The 21,054-nt window shown below is 34.8% G+C and overlaps 2 protein-coding genes across 3 annotated transcripts in view; one reads left to right on the top strand and one right to left on the bottom strand.

The window, feature by feature from the left end:
• The window catches only part of LOC139691843 (intermembrane lipid transfer protein VPS13D-like), a 93,740-nt gene extending 78,828 nt beyond the window's left edge, over positions 1-14,912 (top strand). The window contains exons 48-59 of the mRNA XM_071589748.1: positions 432-612; positions 743-924; positions 2,248-2,727; positions 3,587-3,829; positions 4,032-4,214; positions 4,442-4,616; positions 6,115-6,317; positions 7,388-7,500; positions 10,129-10,269; positions 11,476-11,640; positions 13,287-13,446; positions 14,476-14,912. Of these exons, the coding sequence (XP_071445849.1) occupies positions 432-612; positions 743-924; positions 2,248-2,727; positions 3,587-3,829; positions 4,032-4,214; positions 4,442-4,616; positions 6,115-6,317; positions 7,388-7,500; positions 10,129-10,269; positions 11,476-11,640; positions 13,287-13,446; positions 14,476-14,565 (2,316 nt within the window). The 3' untranslated portion in view covers positions 14,566-14,912. The remainder of the gene's footprint in view (positions 1-431; positions 613-742; positions 925-2,247; positions 2,728-3,586; positions 3,830-4,031; positions 4,215-4,441; positions 4,617-6,114; positions 6,318-7,387; positions 7,501-10,128; positions 10,270-11,475; positions 11,641-13,286; positions 13,447-14,475) is intronic.
• loj (p24 family member logjam) lies at positions 14,913-20,543 on the bottom strand. Of its 2 annotated transcripts, none has more exons than XM_071589749.1 (5): positions 20,455-20,543; positions 20,138-20,362; positions 19,805-20,001; positions 19,616-19,682; positions 14,913-16,394 (listed from the first exon to the last, which is right to left on the bottom strand). In XM_071589749.1, exons 2-5 carry the CDS (start codon positions 20,339-20,341, stop codon positions 16,173-16,175), a joined length of 690 nt encoding a protein of 229 aa, XP_071445850.1. In that variant the 5' UTR covers positions 20,342-20,362; positions 20,455-20,543; the 3' UTR covers positions 14,913-16,172. The 2 variants fall into 2 exon arrangements, with proteins under 2 accessions (XP_071445850.1, XP_071445851.1); XM_071589750.1 differs by having other exon boundaries at positions 20,464-20,518.
• Between the last annotated feature and the right edge of the window lie 511 nt (positions 20,544-21,054).

Raw genomic sequence — 21,054 nt, 5'->3', positions numbered from 1 at the left:
GTCAATGTCTCCATAGCTGCTGACGTTTCGATTCCCGACTCGGTCATCGTCATCAGGGCTTCTGGTATCAGAATCGAAGTATCGGCAGCTATGGAGACATTGACCCGTTGGAAGACTCGAGAAGAATTCACCCAACTCATACGCCGGGAAAGCACCAGATCTTTCAAGACATTTGTATTTTTCATGAGAAATCCCAAGCTAAATTATGTGCTAATCCTGTGGAAATATTAAATGTCCAATAACCAACTATAACTATGTTTCTAAACTAGTTTAATTTTAAGTATTTCTCAATTTAGTAGTCAGGATTTATTTGCTTCCAGGAGTAAACAAAACTACTGATTTCCAATTAGATGGAAGACAGTTGCTTCTGAAGGATCAAAATATACACTTGCTTTTATACTTTTCTTTATGTTTTTTATCCATTTTTATAGGTATTAGATATTGCAGGCACAGCTCCTCAACCTTTTCAGTATATGCAACTCGTAATATGTCGCCCAGAAGCTCGCCGCCGCACAACCCAAACTTGGCGTTTCACAGATGATGGGAGACTCTGCTGTGTGCATGACAACTTATGTGTACAGGCAAAGGATGGATTTTTTGGGCTGAGAGAAGGTAGGCAATGCATTTTGATTAAATGAACAGGTTTCAATTTTTAAAATATGTATGCTGTTGTAATAAGTGTAAAATGTTTTATTTAAATTATTTTCTTCATTAATAAACTGCTTTTCTATTCATTCTTCAGGGAGCGAAGCTGTATTGGGGCCTTGTCGAACTGACAGCCATTTAAAGACAGATTCGGGAGTTGCCATTGAGCAAGCAGTTGGAAGGCAACGTCTTCGCCCTGGTTCGGGATTCCTTTCTGTTAGAACGATTGCTGATGGGCCAACACGTGTCTTGCAAATTCGAGATTTTAAGGAATCTAAGGTTTTTAAATTCTATTACATGCATATAAATATAAAAATTTCAGCTAGCTTTTTCATAAATTAAATTTCATTTCATCACTATTAAATACTCTTCTGAGTAAAAACTCAGCTGAATTATAGAATAATTTCAAAGACTAATTTTTAAACATAAAATGTGAACTTACATGCTCAGCACAGCATGACTATTAAATCAAAGCAAAATTTATGATGGTTGGTCTGATTTCATGTTGATATTTTTTGATTCTTGGTGTAGTATTTGTAACATTTTACAAATGGCATTCTGAAATATTACATTTTTTTGGTTTTGAATTTTGAAGAAAAATCATTGGGATAAAGATTCCGAGAGCTACTTGTTGTATGTATACATATACTTTTTATTGACTACTGCTATCCTCTTATGTGTGTGTATTTGTTTAAATGCCATCCATTGGCACAGCTAACTAAACTAAAGGTCTCAAACTCTTGTGGAATAATGATGACTCTCTTATAATGTGTTGACCCGCATGCATGGTTTACATAAAAAGTATCGGGAAAAGTTTCAAAAATATAAAGTTATGAGTGTCAACATACTTATGCCAGTGTCTTTTCCACGATTTGAAGACTCTCTGGTAGGTGGATTCCAGAAAGTCCAAAGGGTACGCGTGCAAGCTTCTTTGACAGAGTTTAGGGTCTCATGGTGGTGTCCTTGAGGGAGGATTTCACTTTTGGGAATAGGAAATATTCTTGTGGTGCCAAGTTGGGACTGAAAGGGGGTTTGAGATTTGTTGTGATGCTGCTACAGTTCTTTGCCAGCAGACATTTGCCTGTTGGTCGTCCGTCTAGACCTTCAAGACGAGTTTAGGGCAGATGTTTTGCATCGCCAAATTCTCAGTGATAATGGTGTGTGCTGCCAATGCCAGTATGATCTTCAATTATGCACATACTCAATCAATGGTCTGAATTCAACGCTTCATGCACATGTTAGGAAAAAATTGTTATCGATACGTTTTGTACAAACCTTTTATGTTAAAACAGGGTAGATATGGTCAATTAAATTATAAATAGAAAAAGGCTAATCATATAAGACAGTAACGAGATGAATTGTCCAGTATTTAAAATCAATTCTTTTGTTAAATATCTGTGTGAAACTATCTTAGTGAACATTATGAAACAAGAGTTCATTAAAATTGAATTATCTATTTAAAAGGTTGTAATTTTTTTAGTTGATGTCTCCTACTGAAAGTAATTTTTTTACTGTTTCCCCAAAAGGGAAAAATTATAAAATTGGTACTAATTGAAGAAAACTCTGTGATGTCAAGATCTGAATTGTCGTATCTTTTCTCAGGATGCTGAAGGAAAGGGAAGAAATCAAGGTTCAGGACAGGATAAGTTGACACCTGTCCAATCTGAAAGTGAGTGTAGCTTTGAAGTGAATGTGAAACTTCATCTATGCAGTGGACTAGGAGTTAGTCTTGTCACTCCTCCAGAGGAGTTACTATATGTGCACCTTAAAGGGATAATGCTGAATGCAACAGCAATGTGGGAGAAAAATAAGGGTGGATACCCCACCAAACAAACCCTTGATATGAGCGTGGCTGATGTTCAAGTGGATGGGCAACTCAAAGAAACTCAGTGCCCTGTGGTCCTTCATGTCACCCCAACCCCTGCTCCAATAAACACCCTTGCTATTGCTGCTCCACCGCCAGATTCTGCGAGCAAAGTCCAGTCGGCTGTGCCCAAGAGACCACTGCATACCCAACCACCAGCAATCAGAGTCACTGTTGAAAGACTCCCAGGTTCTCATCCAAATGTGGAAATTTTCAAGGTTGGTTCTCCTTTGATTATTTTTCATGGCCGACTTGCTCAGTTTGTTTGAAAAATGGAAATTTTTAGTCTGCTAAATCAGTTTGTTGGTGTATTTAGTATCTAATTGAGTGGCCATGACTAAAATGATAAAAACAGGTGGCATATGACATTTCGCTGATTTTTGATCAACTCAAGAATTTGACTGCTGTTTTCAATATCAACTATTAACCGATCAAAGCTCAAATGTTTGAATGAGCTGTTTTCATCATTAGGTGATTAAATATTGTCGAATAAGAACCTTATTAACCACTCATTTCTTAGCTTGAATATATTTTTGACTCTCACTTTTGTTATATTATTATGTTAGCTTATTATAAATTTAAATTAATGCTCACCTGCGGCAGTAATGAAAAAATAATTTTGACTGCATAATGCAACAGTACATTATCCAATTGTAGTATATACTTGGATGGAAAACTGTACATCGGCACAGAAAATGTTAAGTAATCCGCTTTCTTCTGTAACGGACCATAATGTAACATCTGGACATTTACTGTACTGTATTTCATTCTGAATATCACGCTTATTATGTCATTATTGAACAATGGTCAGCATGCTTATGTTATTTTGATATGACTTTTCATTCATTAAATGAATATCACAATGTATTTTTCCACTGTTCTTTATAATATTATAAAATACATTGTGTTCTTCATTAAATGAACATGAACTTCCACAAATTTGAGCCAGAAAAAATCGAATGACTTTTGGTTATTTATCTGATGTTATTTTGATTTACTGCACCTTAAATGATAGACTATTAAGCTAAATTTTGTTTCAAATTTCTAAAATATTGTTTCCTTTTTTCCTTTGGGCAGCATCTCATTGTCTCTCTTAAGAATCTGACTGTCAACATTGAAGAAAAATTATTCCTTAAACTATATCAGTTTGTAATGGGTGACCGAAATGGGAATTCACAAACAAAGCCAACAGAGGAGGAAGCCAAAGCAGTAGAAGATGAAGATCCCAGTGATTACGAGTCGCAACGTATGCTCATGGAAGCAGCTTCTGTTTATGCGACTCGCTATTATTTTGATATTCTGAGGCTGGAACCAATACAGGTTAGGATGTAAAAGAACTGAAATACTGAAAAATGTATATTAGATGCCTAAATGGACCTGTTTCATGAAAAATGTTTTAATAATATTCATCCCTCGTCATATATTCTGTGATTGTGGACTATGAATTTGTAGTCAGTAGTAAGGCCATCCGTTAGTAGATTGCTGTGTTTTTCCTTGATTTGGTATATGCTTTATGTTGCAGGTAAGGTTGAGTGTGTTCACCTCAAGCAAGCTTCCGAGTCAGCTGCAGCAAGTAAAGAGATCCTTGGGCCTGACACTTATCAAGTTTGAGGATGCAAGTGTGGAACTTGAGCCCTTTATCAAAAGGCATCCTTTTGAGTCAAGCCAGCAGCTCATTCACTCAATCATCAAGCATTACAAAGAGGTAATTTCTTCTGGTTTAATTTTAACTTTACCATTGTGACTATGAGTTGTTATTTGGTAAGATTGTTGTTTAGGACTTGACACAAAACACTGTTCTTTCTTGAGCCAATGTTGTATCCATAGTAGTGGCTTATATTTAGAATGGGTGAATACAATTTTTCCTTTTCTGATTGCTTCCACAATTGATTCCAAAGCTTGTTGATTTCTAGAAAATTTTTCATCTTCTAGGGTCTTAAGTGGCAGGCTGCAAAAATCTTGGGCTCCGTTGACTTTTTGGGCAATCCATTAGGCTTCATGAATGATGTTTCTGAAGGTGTGTCTGGTCTTATATTTGAAGGAAGTGTTGGTGCACTTGTGAAAAATGTGACTCATGGGATTTCTAATTCGGCAGCCAAAGTTACAGGTAATGTAAACCTTTTACCAACCATAACTTTAGTAAAGTTTGAATTTGGTATTTTTACTTGGAGGAGACTATTGATTATTGCGATGACATTCATTCATCTGTCACTCTACTGGAAATTGGAATGTTCAAAGGGTTTAATTTATGTTCTTGGAAAGTTTTCATGAAGAAGTATTGCTTTAAGTTCATTGCTAGATTGTTATAAGTCCTGAATAATACATTCCTAAAAGTAGTATTTAGAAACAATAGTCCTTTAAGATTCTGCTTTGGTCCCTTGTTTTTAATATGGTTTTGACTGATAGTCATATTTGTTTTGTCGTAAAGAACATATATGCTGCATAACATAATGAGTTAAAATGAAAATAAGTTATAGTTTTAATTGAGGTAATTCAATAGTAATAATATTTGAAAATGTGTTACCAGATGAATAACTCCAGTTTGTGTAATGTGTATTGAGTAGTCAAAAGGAGAAGGCAACATTTTACTTAGAGTATCTAGTTGAATTGTTACTCTTTTAGTTGTTTTTTTTACTCTTAGAAATAAATAATTAAGTGATGGTAGGAATCTATGTATATGTTAGTTTTTGTTATCTGAGTCTAACATAGTCAATAATTGAAATTGAAAATGATGAATTATTATATAGAACAGCAACTTTCATTATTAAGAAATATATTTTACTTATTAAGAAGTATATTAGAAATGCTATCAGCTATCAGCCTGCCTAAGTTCTTTGTTATATATGTGATTGAGCGACAGAATATGCATGGTGCATTTCTGAAATCTCTTGACAAATAAGTTTTTTGGCATCCTTTGAGGATTAAGTCATGTTTTATTTTTATAGCATAATGTTTAGCATAAAAGGGTAGAAGATCCTATTTGAATGTGAATTAAACTTAAATAAATAACATATGTCACTGATTTTCTCCAAAAGTTAAATAGGCAGTAATTCATAAGTACCTTTCCACAAATCATTCGTAGTACTAATTGGCGTACTTAATTGTATTATCCCATTCATGCAATCTCGTTCCTCTTTTGAGATTGTGCCAAATTGATCATGTTTTTGATTTGATAAAAGAGAGCGTTACTTCATTGAATGATGCTAATTTTATTATGTAATTTTGAGCTGTAATAAACCATGCATGGTGGTTGCTGTTCTCTGGAATACTTGAAGCCACACAAAATGGTCAGAGAACCTGCTGGCCAGGGTAGTCTGTTGGGCCAGTTCCCCACCCTGCCTTCCTAAATTTTGATTCACTCTCAGAAATTAGTACTCCATTATCTTTCATGGTCAAGTCCCTGGGAAACTAATTAAGAGGCTAAAATAGGTTTTTGTAAAATGATGAGGAGGTAATAGGTCGCAGACGAGATCCAGTAGGACAAAACATAACAGTCATGAAAACTAATAGTTCAGTTTGATTTCTTTGCTAAATAAGTTGAATGTGATTATCTTTTTGCTCTTAGAAATCGGCTCTGATTGAATGTTTTCACTCCCTTTGCCTAGAATCACTTTCGGATGGTTTGGGCAGAGTGATATTGGATGATGCCCATGAAGAGACTCGTCAGCGAATACGCACCACCCCACTAGGTGCCAGTAGTGGGGACCACATAGTGGCTGGACTTAAAGGTCTTGGCTTTGGTCTGTTGGGAGGTGTGACAAGCATCTTTACTCAGACATACGAAGGAGCTGCTTCTGAGGGTATTCAGGTACACCAGCGCCAGAGTCTATTGTTCTTTTGCCCTGTTTTGGCGTACAGACACAGCTAATTGGAACATTGAAGTAAAAGTTCCTGGAAGATTTTGTTTTAAATTTATCAGCCCCCATTCAATGATGAAGTCCTCTTATCAAAATGGATTAGCAAGAGTTGATTTTTACTAATACTATCGTAACCAGATAAAACACCTTAAAGTTGAATTTAAACCAGTAAAATTAATTTGGAGAGTGAGTTGCTGAAATATGAGATCTGAAACGCTTGGTTCACTGGTCACAGATGATATCCAGTAGGGTAAAACATTATATTCATGAAAACTAGAAGTTCAGTTTGATATTAACACAGTTATAAATTGAATATGATGATCTTTCTGCTCTTGGAAATTAGCTCTGTTAAATGTTTTCATTCCCTTTGCTTTGAGTCTTTTTTAATCGCTTCCTATAATGGTGATTGTCTAAAGTACAGTATAATCTTGATATAATGAAATACCACAGTGTATAAAATAAAAAGTTTGAATATATTCTATTGTTTCAGGCTTCACTTCGTGGAAGTATTTAATATCCATTACTAAAAAAGAAAGAAAGACTCGTACTTTTCCACAAATCTGGAACTTTGTGGAAAAGTACGAGTCTTTCTTTCTTTTTTAGTAATGGATAAAAAGTTTGAGTTTAAATTTAAAAATTTGACTACTTTCGGTCAGGGAAAGTAATCAGCTCTTTGGCTTTTGTGTCTGTTTTGCAAATTGTTTAAGTTGGTATATCTATTGTTATTGTAAAAACATAAATATGACTTCAAATTACCATTCAAACATTTACAATGACATTATTTTAATCTTACAGAATCATTACTTTGATTTAAGGCTTTATACCAGAATTTAGGACATGGCTATTGGGTACAGTAGCATAAGCAGTTGTTAGTGTCGTGGACGTGGTATCTGATTTATTAAATACACAATTCAATGTAGGACCCTGAAAGTCGCTCAGTTTCTTGCTTATTGATGACCCTTATAAGAAAAGAGGGAGAAATATACATTTTGGTTAATCTTTGGTAAATCTCACTTTTCAGGGTTTCATATCTGGATTGGGTAAAGGACTGGTGGGTACAGTGACAAAACCAGTTGTTGGTGTCCTTGACCTGGCCTCCGAAGCAGCAAGTGCTGTCAGAGATTCAAGTCGAAGGTAAAAATGATGTAATTGTATTGTTTTTTATCAGAGAGCTGAGATGAATAAACTAGACTGAAACAAAATGTAGTTAATCAGCAACAAATGTTAAGGCATTCCCTTTGAGTTTAACGTTGACCTGACCACTTCCTGCCATTGTGCCTGTTTTTGACTGTTGGCTTATTTTACAATAAATGATGGCACAGATAATTTACTGATGGGGCAGTAATGCATATATGGACATATACAATTAGATAAAAAACACACGACCCAGGTTTCGACGTTGAATGTCATCATCAGGTCATCATCAACGTCGAAACCTGGGTCGTGTGTTTTTTAAAATAAAGTGTGTGGAATTACAAAGTCAATTATTTCATTACATTTCCATCTGTTTTGCAAATTCCATAAAGTTATGCCTGAGACAACAAATTTTAATGAAGTTTGCTATGGTGGGAAAATAATCCATAAAAAGTTATCAGATTCTGCACAAGGAGGAAGGTTAAGTTGAGCATTCAAGGAGAATAGCATTAATTAGATTAGAGAATTTTAGTGGGGTACTATTTGGCTCAAAAATTGGCATTTAGGTGAGAGCTTTAGGATAAAATTTTGTCAGCAAAAGAAACAATTTCAAAGAGAAGTGGAAGATAATTAAACTGTCCAAAATATCTTGCACTTCCCTGATTCACCATGATCTGAATTGAGAATTACTGGCTACAGCTTTTAATATCATTTTGCATCTCTTCCATCTGTTGACCTACCTGTACCTACTAATCAGCCAATTTTCCAGAATATTGCTAAGTCTTCTGCTGCATCACTATTTATTTCTTCATGTTCTTTAAATAAACTTAGAACTAAAATTAATAGTTGTGGTAATAAATATAATACTGGCATTGGTGAATTGTCTAACTTTGTTATGTAGCTGTGTTTTGATCTGATCAAGTAATCTTTATCATGCCTCATAAATGCTTATTTTGTTGAGGAATCTTTCCTACAGCTTAAAAAATTTCAAAAATAATTCCATAGTTACTCCCAGTGAAGTTAGACAGAGTTAATGTTAGAGGTTCACCATAAGAATGGTTGTTATTTTATGTTCATGATAGAACTCAGTGTGTTTTCTTATTGAAGATAGTATAAAATATATATGCTCCCAAAGGAGATTAATCGAGGTGTTCCCCAGGGTTCTTTTCATTAGCCCATCCTGCTTCTTCTCAAAATTAATGATCTCTCTGATAACCTGGTCAGTATACTTGATAGTCTTCCCACTCTTTATCCTGATGACACTTATTTTGTAATTTACTCTGCCTCTACTCAGGAACTTCTGAACTGTTGCAGTCAAGTCATTCAAAAAATCAATTTTTGGACAACTCACAGTTGTCTTAAAATCAATGTTGAAAAGTCACAAGTCATGAGATTTGCTCAAAATAACACACCCACCCTAGTGTTAAATATTCCTTAAGATGGAAAACTGGCTGAGTCTGCAAAATTACTTGGCATAAATTTAAACATCCAACTTCATTGGGATTTTCATGTTGAGATTCTTAGGAAGTGACTTAACTCATGGTGCTTTTTTATTTGTGCAATTCATTTCACTGTTTCTGATAATTTTCTCCTCTCACTATTCTTCTCTCTCCTCCTATTATTGCCATTATTTCTTGCATATTTTACCTAATATATTGTTCAAGGATTCTTTACCACAAGCTGTTTCTATATGTAAGGTGTCAACCCTATAGGTAATGTTGAATGAAAAACTCTATGCCGTAATTTCGGTCAACCAGGTGACAATCAACTAAATTGGGAAATTTTAACAGCGGGGAAGACAAAAGTAGTCAAAACTCTGGTGGAAAATGTATCACTGAATAAGTGGGGAGAGAGAGGAAAGGAGAAAGTATTTTGGTTTGCATGAAGTAGGTTAATGCATCTGAAGAAGTAAGTTGTATAAAGTAAATTAGGAGTGTATTATTTGGGACTACTTTATGTGTACACAGTGCTGTACGTTAGTATTCTGAAAACATCCAAATCCTAACTTAAAGTTACTGACTGCATAGAAATCATTTGTAACGTCAGCAGTTAAAAACCTCCCTTCCTTGTCTCAGACAGTCAGCATATGCATTAGTATTTGTGTTTTACATTGGTCATGACCTTCTATCTTTCAAGTTGCATCCCTGAATGAAACTTTACCTTTTGGATAAATATAGTTATTTTAGGATTTATGTTGATGTTGCAATTTCAACATAATATAATTACTTGAATCATGAATTTTGAATTTGAGATTCAGTAAATTACTCATAAATATGTACTATGTCAGCAGTGACAAGCTTTATAGAACTATTTCTGATAATTTGTTCTTAATGTGAATACACCAAAAGTGTAAATCAGGGATTAACAATAAGATTAAAAATTTTTTAAGTTAAAAATATTTGCTCTGGTGTTTGATTGACCTTGTTCTTTTAATTAGAGCTTAAAGTGTTCAATGGTACGTTATAATATGGTAATGGTACATACAAGGGTACTCCATGTGATATTATATTTTCTGGGCATGGATTATTGGAGCAGAGTTAAAGTTCATCATTTAGAAAATATGTATTTCTTAAACTATACCATTGAAGTGATATTTTTAACAGCCTTTATGCCATTCTTTCCATTTAGTGCTAGCCGGGCTGGTCCTGGCCGTGTGAGACCACCACGTTGTGTAACAGGTCCTGGAGGTCTGTTACCTCAGTATTCAAGGAAACAAAGCCGTGGCCAAGAATTTCTCTATGAACTGAATGGAAGAAATTCTGCTGAGCTGTGAGTAGATTATTTTACTTGATTAAAATTAGTTCTAGTGAATTTTTGGATTAAATCAGCTGGCCCAAATTGGCCCAAAGGCAAGAAAACTGAGAGTGATACATTAGTACCAGTCTTTAGGGTGGAGATTCTTGGCACCAATTCCTCAGGATCTGTGCTTAGAGCAGTAATCCTAAGACCTGGTGTCGAGTGATCTGTATTCAAGATAAGAATCCGTGGTATTTCTTGTTACTGAGGTACTGAAAACGAGATAGCTGAGACTGTAAATTTGATTGGCACTAGGTTGTAAAAACAAAGTTTAAAGTAAGGGGAAGGGTAGGGAATACACACTGAGTCACTTCGGGTGTGTTTAAGAAACTGTTACCCACGTATACCTCAATCACCCACAAAAAAGGCATAATAAATAATAAAAAAATGAGAATGTCTCTCTCAAAACTCCTTGGCCAGTGACCCGTCAATCACACAGATGAATGCAAAATTATAAGATGGATGTAACGAAACAGAAAGGACTTACCTAAGCAAGCAATCACTCAATCACTCAGGTGTGTTAGACATTTGTGAATTGTACTCACTCACTCATTCAGGGTTTACAAGGATCCCTCCTATGCCAGTGACCCATCAATCACACGGATGGATGCAAAATTATAAAATGGATGTACGCATGTATGCTTTCTTTCATTCACTCAATCCCTCAGGTGTATTTTTGAAAACTGGTACCTTTGCCATTCACAAGTACTCACTCATTCAGGGTTTACAAGGTTTCCTCCTATGTCAGGGACCCATCAATCAAATTGAAATACAGGAAGGGCTTACGTGAACACGCATTCACTCAATAGCTCGGGTGTATGAGACCTTTGTGAATCTCATACACTCACTGGTTCAGGGTTTGCAAGGATTTCTCCTGTGCCAGGGACCCCACAATCACACAAACAAAAAAATAAGGAAATAAGTATCGGGGGTAGGTAAGTGCCTAGAGAAAACCAGGCACCAGGTATTTCGCCTGTATTTGCCAGGCAATGGCCTACGCAGCCATATAAAACACCTGGTGTTCAAAATTTATGAATTAGTGAAGTTTGTTATTTCTAGAAACAAGATTTTGGTGAAGGTTAAGGATGAGTCATTCATATTTTATGCCAAGTATATAGTTGGTAAATTTGATTATATTCATGTTTGCATTTTTACACTTGAAATGTCTTTATTTAACAGATTTATGGCCTATGAAGTGTTGTGCAGTGGAGATAAGGATCTTAGGATACTAATAACGAGTGAACGTATAGTGGTGTTCACCTGTGGAAGTGGTGCTTCTAGTTCAAGCTCAAGTTCTGCCGGTGGTTCAACAGTGCCCAGTATTGTAAGAGAGTTTGATTTGAGGTTAGTAAAGGAATATTTTAATATATCTTAATGTACGATCATTTTCTGGGAATAGTATCACCTTCTACTAACAATAGTTGAATTTATTACCAATTATTGCTAGACACTAACATTTGAGTGTGTAACTTTACGTCTATTTTCTGTGTAAAAAATCTAATACAGTAAAATCTAGTTATTTCAGTTCTGTTTTAACTGTTATACAACGTGAAACTAATGGAAGTCCTAAACCTAAGTAATATTATTTTGTTTTCAATATGATTTAGCCTTATGACTTGCAAGCAAGTTTAGAAATCTTTCTCAAAGGTATTAAAACATTTGCACAATGCAAAATTTACATTTTTGGTGTATGTGCAAAGGATTTGTGATTTTATCTCAATTTCTTGAAGCATAAATTCCATGATCCCTCAGCAAGTAACTTATTTTTACTTAATTGATAATCATGGGAGATGATGCAAGCAGAAGCTGCTCGCATCATCTCCAACTCTCCATCAGTTGGCCTATTACAGAATGTGAGAAGGCTCATGGCTAGACCTGTCCTGTTATACTAATTGCAGTCAGAGTGATATCATTTTATTCTAACCCTTTGTATTTTTCTCAGTTTATGAGTTAATTAGTTAAAAGAGATCTCAGGGCTGGTATACTGTTAATGCTGTCCATCCTCTTATGGAGCGGGAGGACAAGGCAGAATGGGTAGGCCTTCTGTAGTAGAGGAGGCGGAAGCAACAGCTTTTTACTACCCAAACAATAGGAGTAAACTACGAAACTGTTAAAGGGATAGAATGTCCACACTTTTCTTAAACCAAGTTTAAACTACACCCTGAATGCTTACAATTCGTTAGTGCACATAGAGATTTACTGCCAAAAGGTGGAATCATTAGAAATTATTTGCTCATAGTTAGTTTCTTTTGAACCGAGATATTCCACCATCTTTTGGTCTCTTAAAATTTAAATAACAAGGCTTTACCATATACTTTCTATATAGTTCAATGTACTTTGTGACATCATATTTGACGGGCCTTATATCATGTATAATTGACCTCTTGTTTATTCTATTCTGATCACCTGGTGAGAATAATATATTATTATTGTACAAATTACAATTTTTCATAATTAGTGCAGACTTCAATACTTATGATGACCCAGGATGACTGCAATGTAGTCTCAGCCTTTAAAAACTGAATAATTTTCATGTAAATACCAAATATTTTAAAACATGCTAAGATCAAATAAGTGATGAGAGTCACTGGTCAAAAATGTGAAAATTCAGCTTTCATAGTATAACAGCCCATCTAGTTTGTTCTTTAAGATATGTAAATACAAAAGAAGTTATCTCAAATCACTGTGATTCAAAGAATAATTGTTCCATTTTTCAGCCATAGCACTCCAAAAATAATTTTGTATTGCATTGAGGGAGAAATTTGGCCCAATAAAAGTAAATTTTTTCTTATGAGCTACTTAAATGTAATATAAAAATGTCTATTTTATGTACTGAGAATTTTATTGAAGATTTTCATTGAGATTCTTTGCTGTATGCTGCAGATTCAATGAAAAACTTTTCTTTCCAACATATGGCTGAGTACCATAAGCTAATTTCTCTCATGCATTTAGAGTGCTTTTAGTCATACAATTGAATTTTTTCGCTCTAGTGAACTGCATGAATGCACGGTTGTTACAAAATTGTCCAAACATTATTTGGAATTGGGAGTTGGAAGTATTGAATTGGTTGAAGGGCCCATTACTGGCATGGTGATTGGTGCAATAACTAGACCAAGATTTCGCTGTGATCAAGAGGCTACTGCATTTTGGGTAAGTACCATCTTCCAAAGAGGAATGTTAACAAATATGGGGGAAGTCAAATTTTAACCTAAATAAATGATTCTCAAAAGAATTACTATTTTATAGCAAACCTTGATAAAAGAGTGCCAAACTTGGCATCTAATTGCAAATGAAAAATGCTAACATTCTCTGGATACAGTAATATTACGTGAAGCTCCTTAAAACTGTGAGCTAGTATGGCCAATATTGATAAAGAAAAGTAATTCTGTCCGTAATGCTTCATGTAGAATAGTCTTTGTAAGCATGAACATCCCGTTAAGTTATAGACATGGCATTCCCAAAACTTTTCTTTAAACTCAAAACTTTTTTTTAAGATATCTTATTCAATGTTGCCTCCATATCCACCACCATCAACACAGAAACATATATGCATATGTAGGGTTCCAATCTAATGGGATGGAATCCAAACATTTTTCTGTAAAATTAAACACCAGTTAGTACAAAAGGATTCTTTAAAAAATTTTTCTAACTATATCAAAAGTGCAAAACTTCTGAATAAATGGATGAATAGAATTTATGGAAGATAGGCAATATGGAAAACTCAAAATGACCACTTGATTTACTTCTGATGGTATCAATCATAATTTTAGGAAAAGTAATTCTCATCTCATTCAGAAATAGAAACTCATAAATTTCTTATTTTTCCAAAACATTAAACAGATATTGCTTGTATATGCTACATTTTGCTTTCTTGATGGCTTAGTAAGTCAACACACGTGCCACGTTTCGGAGATAATTACCTTTGATTAATCTGGACTGCATTCTGGTCATAGTTCCTCTGATGCTATATAGTTGTTGTGGAAGGGTTACAGTAGTTTCAAAATGTGGCAAATTGCCTCTTGAAAGTCCTCAGGTTTTTTCAGAAATGGGAGTTAAAGTTTTATTGACCAAGTTGCGTTGAGTACTATCCTTAATTTTTCAGGATCAGTTGATACACAATATGCACTGAATAATTAAGTCCTCTATTGAAGTAACATGTAATATTTTACTGGTCCTTAGGTGGTGCAGCAGATTAATTATGCAAAAGGAATGCACAAAGATCAGCAGTGCACCCTTCTTTGCAGTGAAGAAAACATGTATGAAGACTGAATATGCATTACACTATACTGAATAAAACAAAAAATTTTGAACTTATTTTGAACTTGTTTGCATACATAATGAAAAATCATCGAAAAATAATTTTAGTAGTGTTTTAAAATGATTGTAAAATGTGAATGTATGTATATATGTTAAGATTTTGTAAAGTATTAGTGAAATATTCCATTTTGTTGAAGATGGCTCTTATCCCTGAAATCACGAATATTTTTGTTCACATTGTTTGTACAAGTATTCTTGAGCGAAATGTATATAGCACTTTTTCCCCATTCTGAGAATGGTGTGAGGCTGATAGTATATTTATTTGTGTAAATTAACATTAAAAGCATTACTGTGTAGAATCAGATTTTATTTTATATCAAACCATCACCTTGAAAAACAAACAATTCAACTGAAGCGTATCCATCAAGCCTTTTTTTTCTAAAAACATTTAAAATTATTAAAAAACAGTACAAAAATAAGAGTTCTTTGGGTGCACGACTAACAGGTTAACTTCACAATGAATTTGTAATGCACACACATGTTCCACATCCTTATTAATTATTCATCACAAATTTCATGTCTTTTATCTCTCCAATCCAAAACATTATGTAAAATGAATGACTTAAAACAGGGCAAACACTCATTTTGCAGACTACCATTGCTGATTTTTCCTGATGAACATGACATCTTTTGTCCAGATGTTTCTCCATTATCACTTTATGAGCCACTGGTAGAATTGAAGTCAATCCGACTATAATGCTGTTTTTTTTTGCCAGTTTGCACTCGTGATGAATATGAACACATGATCTTACAACTAAAAGGAACCTTGTTCTCATTAGGCATTTCTGCTTCACATATTATATTTCCCATTTTTGCATGATTCCTAATATTAGAACCTTTTTAAACCTTCCCCATTTTTTCCCAGAATTTTTGAAGAACTTGAGTAATTCCTCGTTGCTCCCGATTTCCCAGCTGAATTGCCACTCCTCTGTTAACCCTGTGAATGCCTAATGAAAAATTTCACCACTCAGGATTGAATAGCATTATTACTTCTCCCAATACAAAGAAAGCCTTCTTCAAATATTCCTTATGCACCCTGATTCAAATCATGAGCTACATCAAATAAATATATAGCTAATGAACGTGTCTTTGGAGGTCCTACCATGTAATTTTCTGCACACGGTGTACTTTTTTAAATGTTCAAACATAATAGAGTAAAGAAGGTCAATGAATAATAGATCAGGCTTCTGACATCTCGAGTCTGATAAAAAAAATTAACAAAGGTAACAAACATTTTCTCATCAAAAATCCTCCAGTCATGATGGATATGTGAAAGATCACACATAAGGGACTTCATTTCAGGGTCACATCATTAAAACAATATGCAGAGTTAATGTTTAAATAAGACAGCAGAAATTAATGTATTCTAAATGCCATTTCAAAAATAGGTTGCGGTGAAGTCCCGGAAAAATTGTTTAAGCACAAGATTTAGTGCCTATTTCAGAGGTTTATTTAAATACTGGGCATGGTCACTTGCTCTTTAGGTGAAAAAATAATTTATCTAAATTGAGAGAGATTTCAGTAACAATTTTCAGAAAAACAATTTTCTTTTTCACTTTTCATGCTCTAGGCTTCACATCTTTAATTTCAAAGAGCTTCCGGACGAAGTAGACTTGAAGAATAGTGGTACATGCGATGAAAAATATTTGAACCAAACACCAATTCTGGACATACGCATTGTTATCCAACAATAAATTATAATCACGACCTTCCCTTCCACGACTATGATGCTGGTACTGTAGCATGTCCTGGATGTTCTTTTCAACACTGCGTATGGTTTCCTAATGAAAATAAAAATATAACATTAAAATTCTCAACATAATTACAGTATATAAGAATGCAATTAGGCATATTATAATGGGTGTTCACAAGAGTGGTTTTTCCCTGGCCTATTAATGCCATTCTTATTACCCAACAGTTTAAATTATCGATTTTCATAAATGTAAAGACAAGGGGATACCACATAACATTGAGGAAAAAAATTTAATAAAGAATTATGCCCACAACTAAAACCTTGGAATAAGCCTAAAATATGTAATCATGAACACAAATGCCATCTCGTAATAAAATTATTGTCCAACAACACCAAATGATCATCTACAGTTTGAAAGGTGAGGGTAGACCTCACTTAATACAAATCCCCACAGCATGAAATTTACTGAAGGGGCAGTGGGGCCTGTTACTTTCCCTGCAGTTTCCTAGGAAGATCTGGCATTCAAAAAATCAAGCGGCTCCAGTGGAATGCACCCAAAGCCATTGGGAATTAAACCTGGGCCATCCAGTTCCCACCCCAATGCTCTACCTATAAGTATATCACACCCTCCTAACTAATTATCATGGCATAAATAATATTCAGAACATTCAATAGTGTGCACTGAACTTTGAAATCCTTGATTCCCTTACTAATTTAAAGGCAAAAATTTAGATGATAATGATCAGGGAACATACGGTAGTTGTGCCTAACCTAAGTAAATTATAGAATTTGAGATGAGTTCATACACTAATCTTTAAGGTTATCCTCAACTCATTTATTTGACCAACTTAAAAATGTAGGAGACAGTAATGAAATAGTGTTTTTTTCCTAGTATTCACCATTTTAACTAATTTTAGGTGTGTACACATATTATTATTGTATGACATCATTTGCAACATGAATGAATAATGTCAAAAAAAAAATTCGTAAATCTAAATGAAAAATGAACTCTAATAAGACCCAGGTTTCACTGTGGTGCAGCATTGCAAGCCTAATGATGCCGCACTGCAGTGAAACCTGGGTCGCATTTAAGTTTATTTAGGCTAGTAGTAGTATTTAGGGGAGGCGACCGACAGCTGAGGTAATTTGTGCCATTAGTGATGGACAGGAAAGGATGAAGGGTGGAGAGAAACACAGCGTCGGCATTAGCCTACTCTTTACGAAAGGTGCCAAGGGGTCCGCAGCTTAACGTCCCATCCGATGGACGGCGTACTCACTCAAAATGCTCTCCACCTAGCACCTCTAGTAGGGATTGAGATACAAGACAAGTTTTATTTTTCATGGGGATGTAAAAAGTTTTATTTTGACATTATTCATCATGGAACAATTCCACAAAGTTAAGTCTGAAACTTCACTCGCATCTATTGGTTGTTCACTAAAGTCACCACAAATTTTATCAGGTGCATTCTAAGACATAACAAAAGAAAAAGAGCATCTACAGGAAATACTGTCTAGTACAAGAAATAAAGTCCCTATTAATGCAGTGTTGAAAATGTTTCCATTTAAAGATCTAGTGGCATTATTTCAGTTATGTAAGAAAATAGATCATGATGGAGGTTTCAAAGTGCCTTACAATATTTCCCTATAATAATTTCAATTACCTACCCACCACTTCTATTCCATCACCTTTCCCTACCCTCCTTCTCTACTACTTCTTGAAAACTGCATGGTATGCAAAATACCATAAGTGGCAGTTTTCAAGTTGGCAAAAAAGACATGTAAAAAGGTAATAAAAAATAAATGATAGAGCAAAGGGTCAACCTCTGTAGTCCAAATAAATCTTTGAGTTCAGCGAAGTAGTAGTTGTCTCACCTCTCCATAATTTCTCACTCTGCAAAAATGCAAAAACTAAGTAATTCCATTATTTTGTAGCAATTTTTACTGCATAAGGACTTCGGGGTTGCATAATCGTTAGGTCTGGAGGGCCAGTTCAAATACGGCCACTGGTACTGGCCAACCCTGGATACTTCCAGCTTTAATCAATTTGTGTAATATTTGGGGTACCAGACCTCTCTGGTTAATGGCAGGAATCATTTGGAAAGGAAATTGCTCCTCTAGGCAATGTGGGAAGTTAACATGCTGCAGGAGTTAGTACAAGGTGAGGTGAGCTCTACCTTCACCTAGGAATCCACTTTTAGGGTTGAGTACTGTAGTAGCATGTGGGATAAAAATAATTGCATAAAACAGTAAAATGGAATGCTAACCGTTTATCCATTTTCTAAACTAACTTGAATTTCACTTAATTTTCATAAGAAAGTTGGGTGAATGCATGAATAGTGGAGCATAAGGGAGGTAAATAAAGATCCAAGAAATAGTTTGTTACATCCAAGAGACAGTCACATAGCATTATCATTGAACACAATTGAAATCCTAAATTTATTTTTAATTTTGAGAGATTTGGTTAATTCCTTGGCTCACAACTGAATTATTTTAATTGAAACCATATGCTTAAACACTACAAACTCCCAACATTTCTAGCTCCTCAATATAATTTCTTTGGCACTGAAAAATGAGAGGATTTGGATGAAATCACATTCAATTGTTGAAGTACTTAAATACTCTAAAATTGCTTAAATTAACACATGCTGATGAGAAATTTTAGATTACTCCTTTGAATTAGATATCCCTGTGAAATTTCCACTAATTGTTGTCAGAGTATGACTACTTGAAATCTGATAATTGTGATTAATTTATGTAAAACTGTGGTAACTTTGCATCATTGCTATGAATTTAAATGTAACTAACTATAGCAACACTTAAGGCGCATTTTAGCACTTAGCTAAGGCCATAAAATCATCAAGTCTCATATCAAAAACTATGAACCCAAATTTAAAAAATATCTGACTAGGCCTAGACTTAATCTCGAGCTATAGTTACTCAAATAAATTCCATTTCTCGACTTCCCGCCCATATTTTTCTTCCTTCTCCCCCTTCGATTGATAGTTCCAATTCTCTGCCATGCATCTATAGGACAGTTTGGAGGATTAATTAGTACATGCCATCCTACAGTAAAAGCTAAAATAATGTACTTAACGTGCAACGTTCAACGTACCTCTTACGGGGTATTCGTTACCTCTTACATGTGGGGGTCTTCATATCCAGCCTATATTATAAACTAGGCTCTTTTTAAGTATCGAGTGTAATATCTTAGATGTTTAACATACAGATTCACTCATAAGAAATTGTACTTTTTTTAGATTGCCGTGATTGAGTTAAGAAATGATAAAAATATATTCGCAAAATACGAACCGTGAAATTTTGAACGCTCAAATCCAGGTCCTCAAGTTCCTTGCTGAATTTGTCCCATTCATCGTACCTGAAAAATTATTAATGAAAAATAATAAGTAGGAAACAGAATACATAAAAAAAAAATAATATGCTGTCGCCAAAAAAGTATACATGGCAAAATACACATAATTACAGCTTCCATATGCTCACCTGATGACCGTAATATAAATATTAACTAGCTTCGCGGCAAACCGCGAAAACTGATTATCAATGCACACTCCGTAATAACCACCTCTTGAGCCGGAATCTTGGTAGTCCGACGTGGCTTTCCATTGATACGGATGCACTATTTGCCCGTTGGGATCACGAACGGCAAACCCTGCCATCCCGTCCCCTCCTCTTAAAACCTTAGAAAATCAAAATAATGAATCATTAATGGTTGAGTAACACTGTAGATTCAATTCAGAATCTTGTCTTTATTTCGACACACAAAAACAGTTTTGTCATGCAAAGGGCGGGTGAATATTTTCTCCTGGTTCATACCTGGAAGCTGACATAGAAGGTGGCACCCGGATTCACGTATTGGAAATAACAGTCTTCCTTTCCTGGATCAATATGAACTTTGTAGTCCATGGCTACTGCCGGTAAAGATTCGTACCATGGTACAGTAGTTTCGTCACCACATACCAATAATAAATTAATAAATGTCACTAAGGTGATAAACGACGTGGCAGCTATTGAAGCCATATTTTGGTTAACCTTAACCACCTGTGGAATGAAATTGAAAGGGTTGTTAAAGATAAATATGGATACATTTACCACACAACGACTACGACTGTGAAAAATTCAAAATAACACACATTACACACATCTGCTAAAGATTAACAACATATAACATTCCCAATATTGTTTTCAAGATTTTCACGTTAACAGCACATGCGCAGGGAAACCTTCAACCTACTCTTACTTTCAAATTGCCGGGCTGTTTGTATCTTCGCATTTGCTCGTGTCAGGCAAGTTGCATGAAGTTAAGCAATAGTATGGTTTTTCCATTTATTTTTTTTATGAGATAGTTTGGATAGTTACTACTTTTGAAATAGTTACTTTTAAATTTGATGCATTAAGTATGTGTTTTGGAAATTCGCAGTGAAGGTTAAAGTTAAATGTGCCTTTGAACGTGGAAGAGGAATTTAAAAATAAGGTCGGTGAATTAGTTTAGATAATTGTTAACCTACGTTCGTGATATTTTTAGTGCATATATATCGTAACGTTCAGTTTTCGCTAATAAATGAATTTATGATAAAATAAAGTAAAAGGTGAAGGGAATAAAGGACACCCAGCCACTTTGCAATGATTGCAGAGTACGTAGATTACACACGCGTAACCTTCTGTTGTGGGCGTAAGAAGATGCTGGAGATACTTTGTTTGATGCCGGATTAGTTATTGAAGCTTAAAATGGC

The sequence above is a fragment of the Hetaerina americana genome, unplaced genomic scaffold (assembly GCF_022747635.1).
Source record: "Hetaerina americana unplaced genomic scaffold, ioHetAmer1.1.p SCAF_4, whole genome shotgun sequence".
In the NCBI taxonomy this organism is placed as follows: Eukaryota; Metazoa; Arthropoda; class Insecta; order Odonata; family Calopterygidae; genus Hetaerina; species Hetaerina americana.
This window is presented reverse-complemented; position numbering and strand designations above follow the sequence as displayed.

Bases quoted from the DNA above. Each gene is read 5' to 3' on its own strand.
- loj (XM_071589749.1), bottom strand. From the start codon at position 20,341: ATGGCTTCAATAGCTGCCACGTCGTTTATCACCTTAGTGACATTTATT. The intron at 20,002-20,137 runs GTATGAACCAGG...TGATTTTCTAAG, and splicing joins CCTTCTATGTCAGCTTCCAG to GTTTTAAGAGGAGGGGACGG. The intron at 19,683-19,804 runs GTGAGCATATGG...ATAATTTTTCAG, and splicing joins ATTTATATTACGGTCATCAG to GTACGATGAATGGGACAAAT.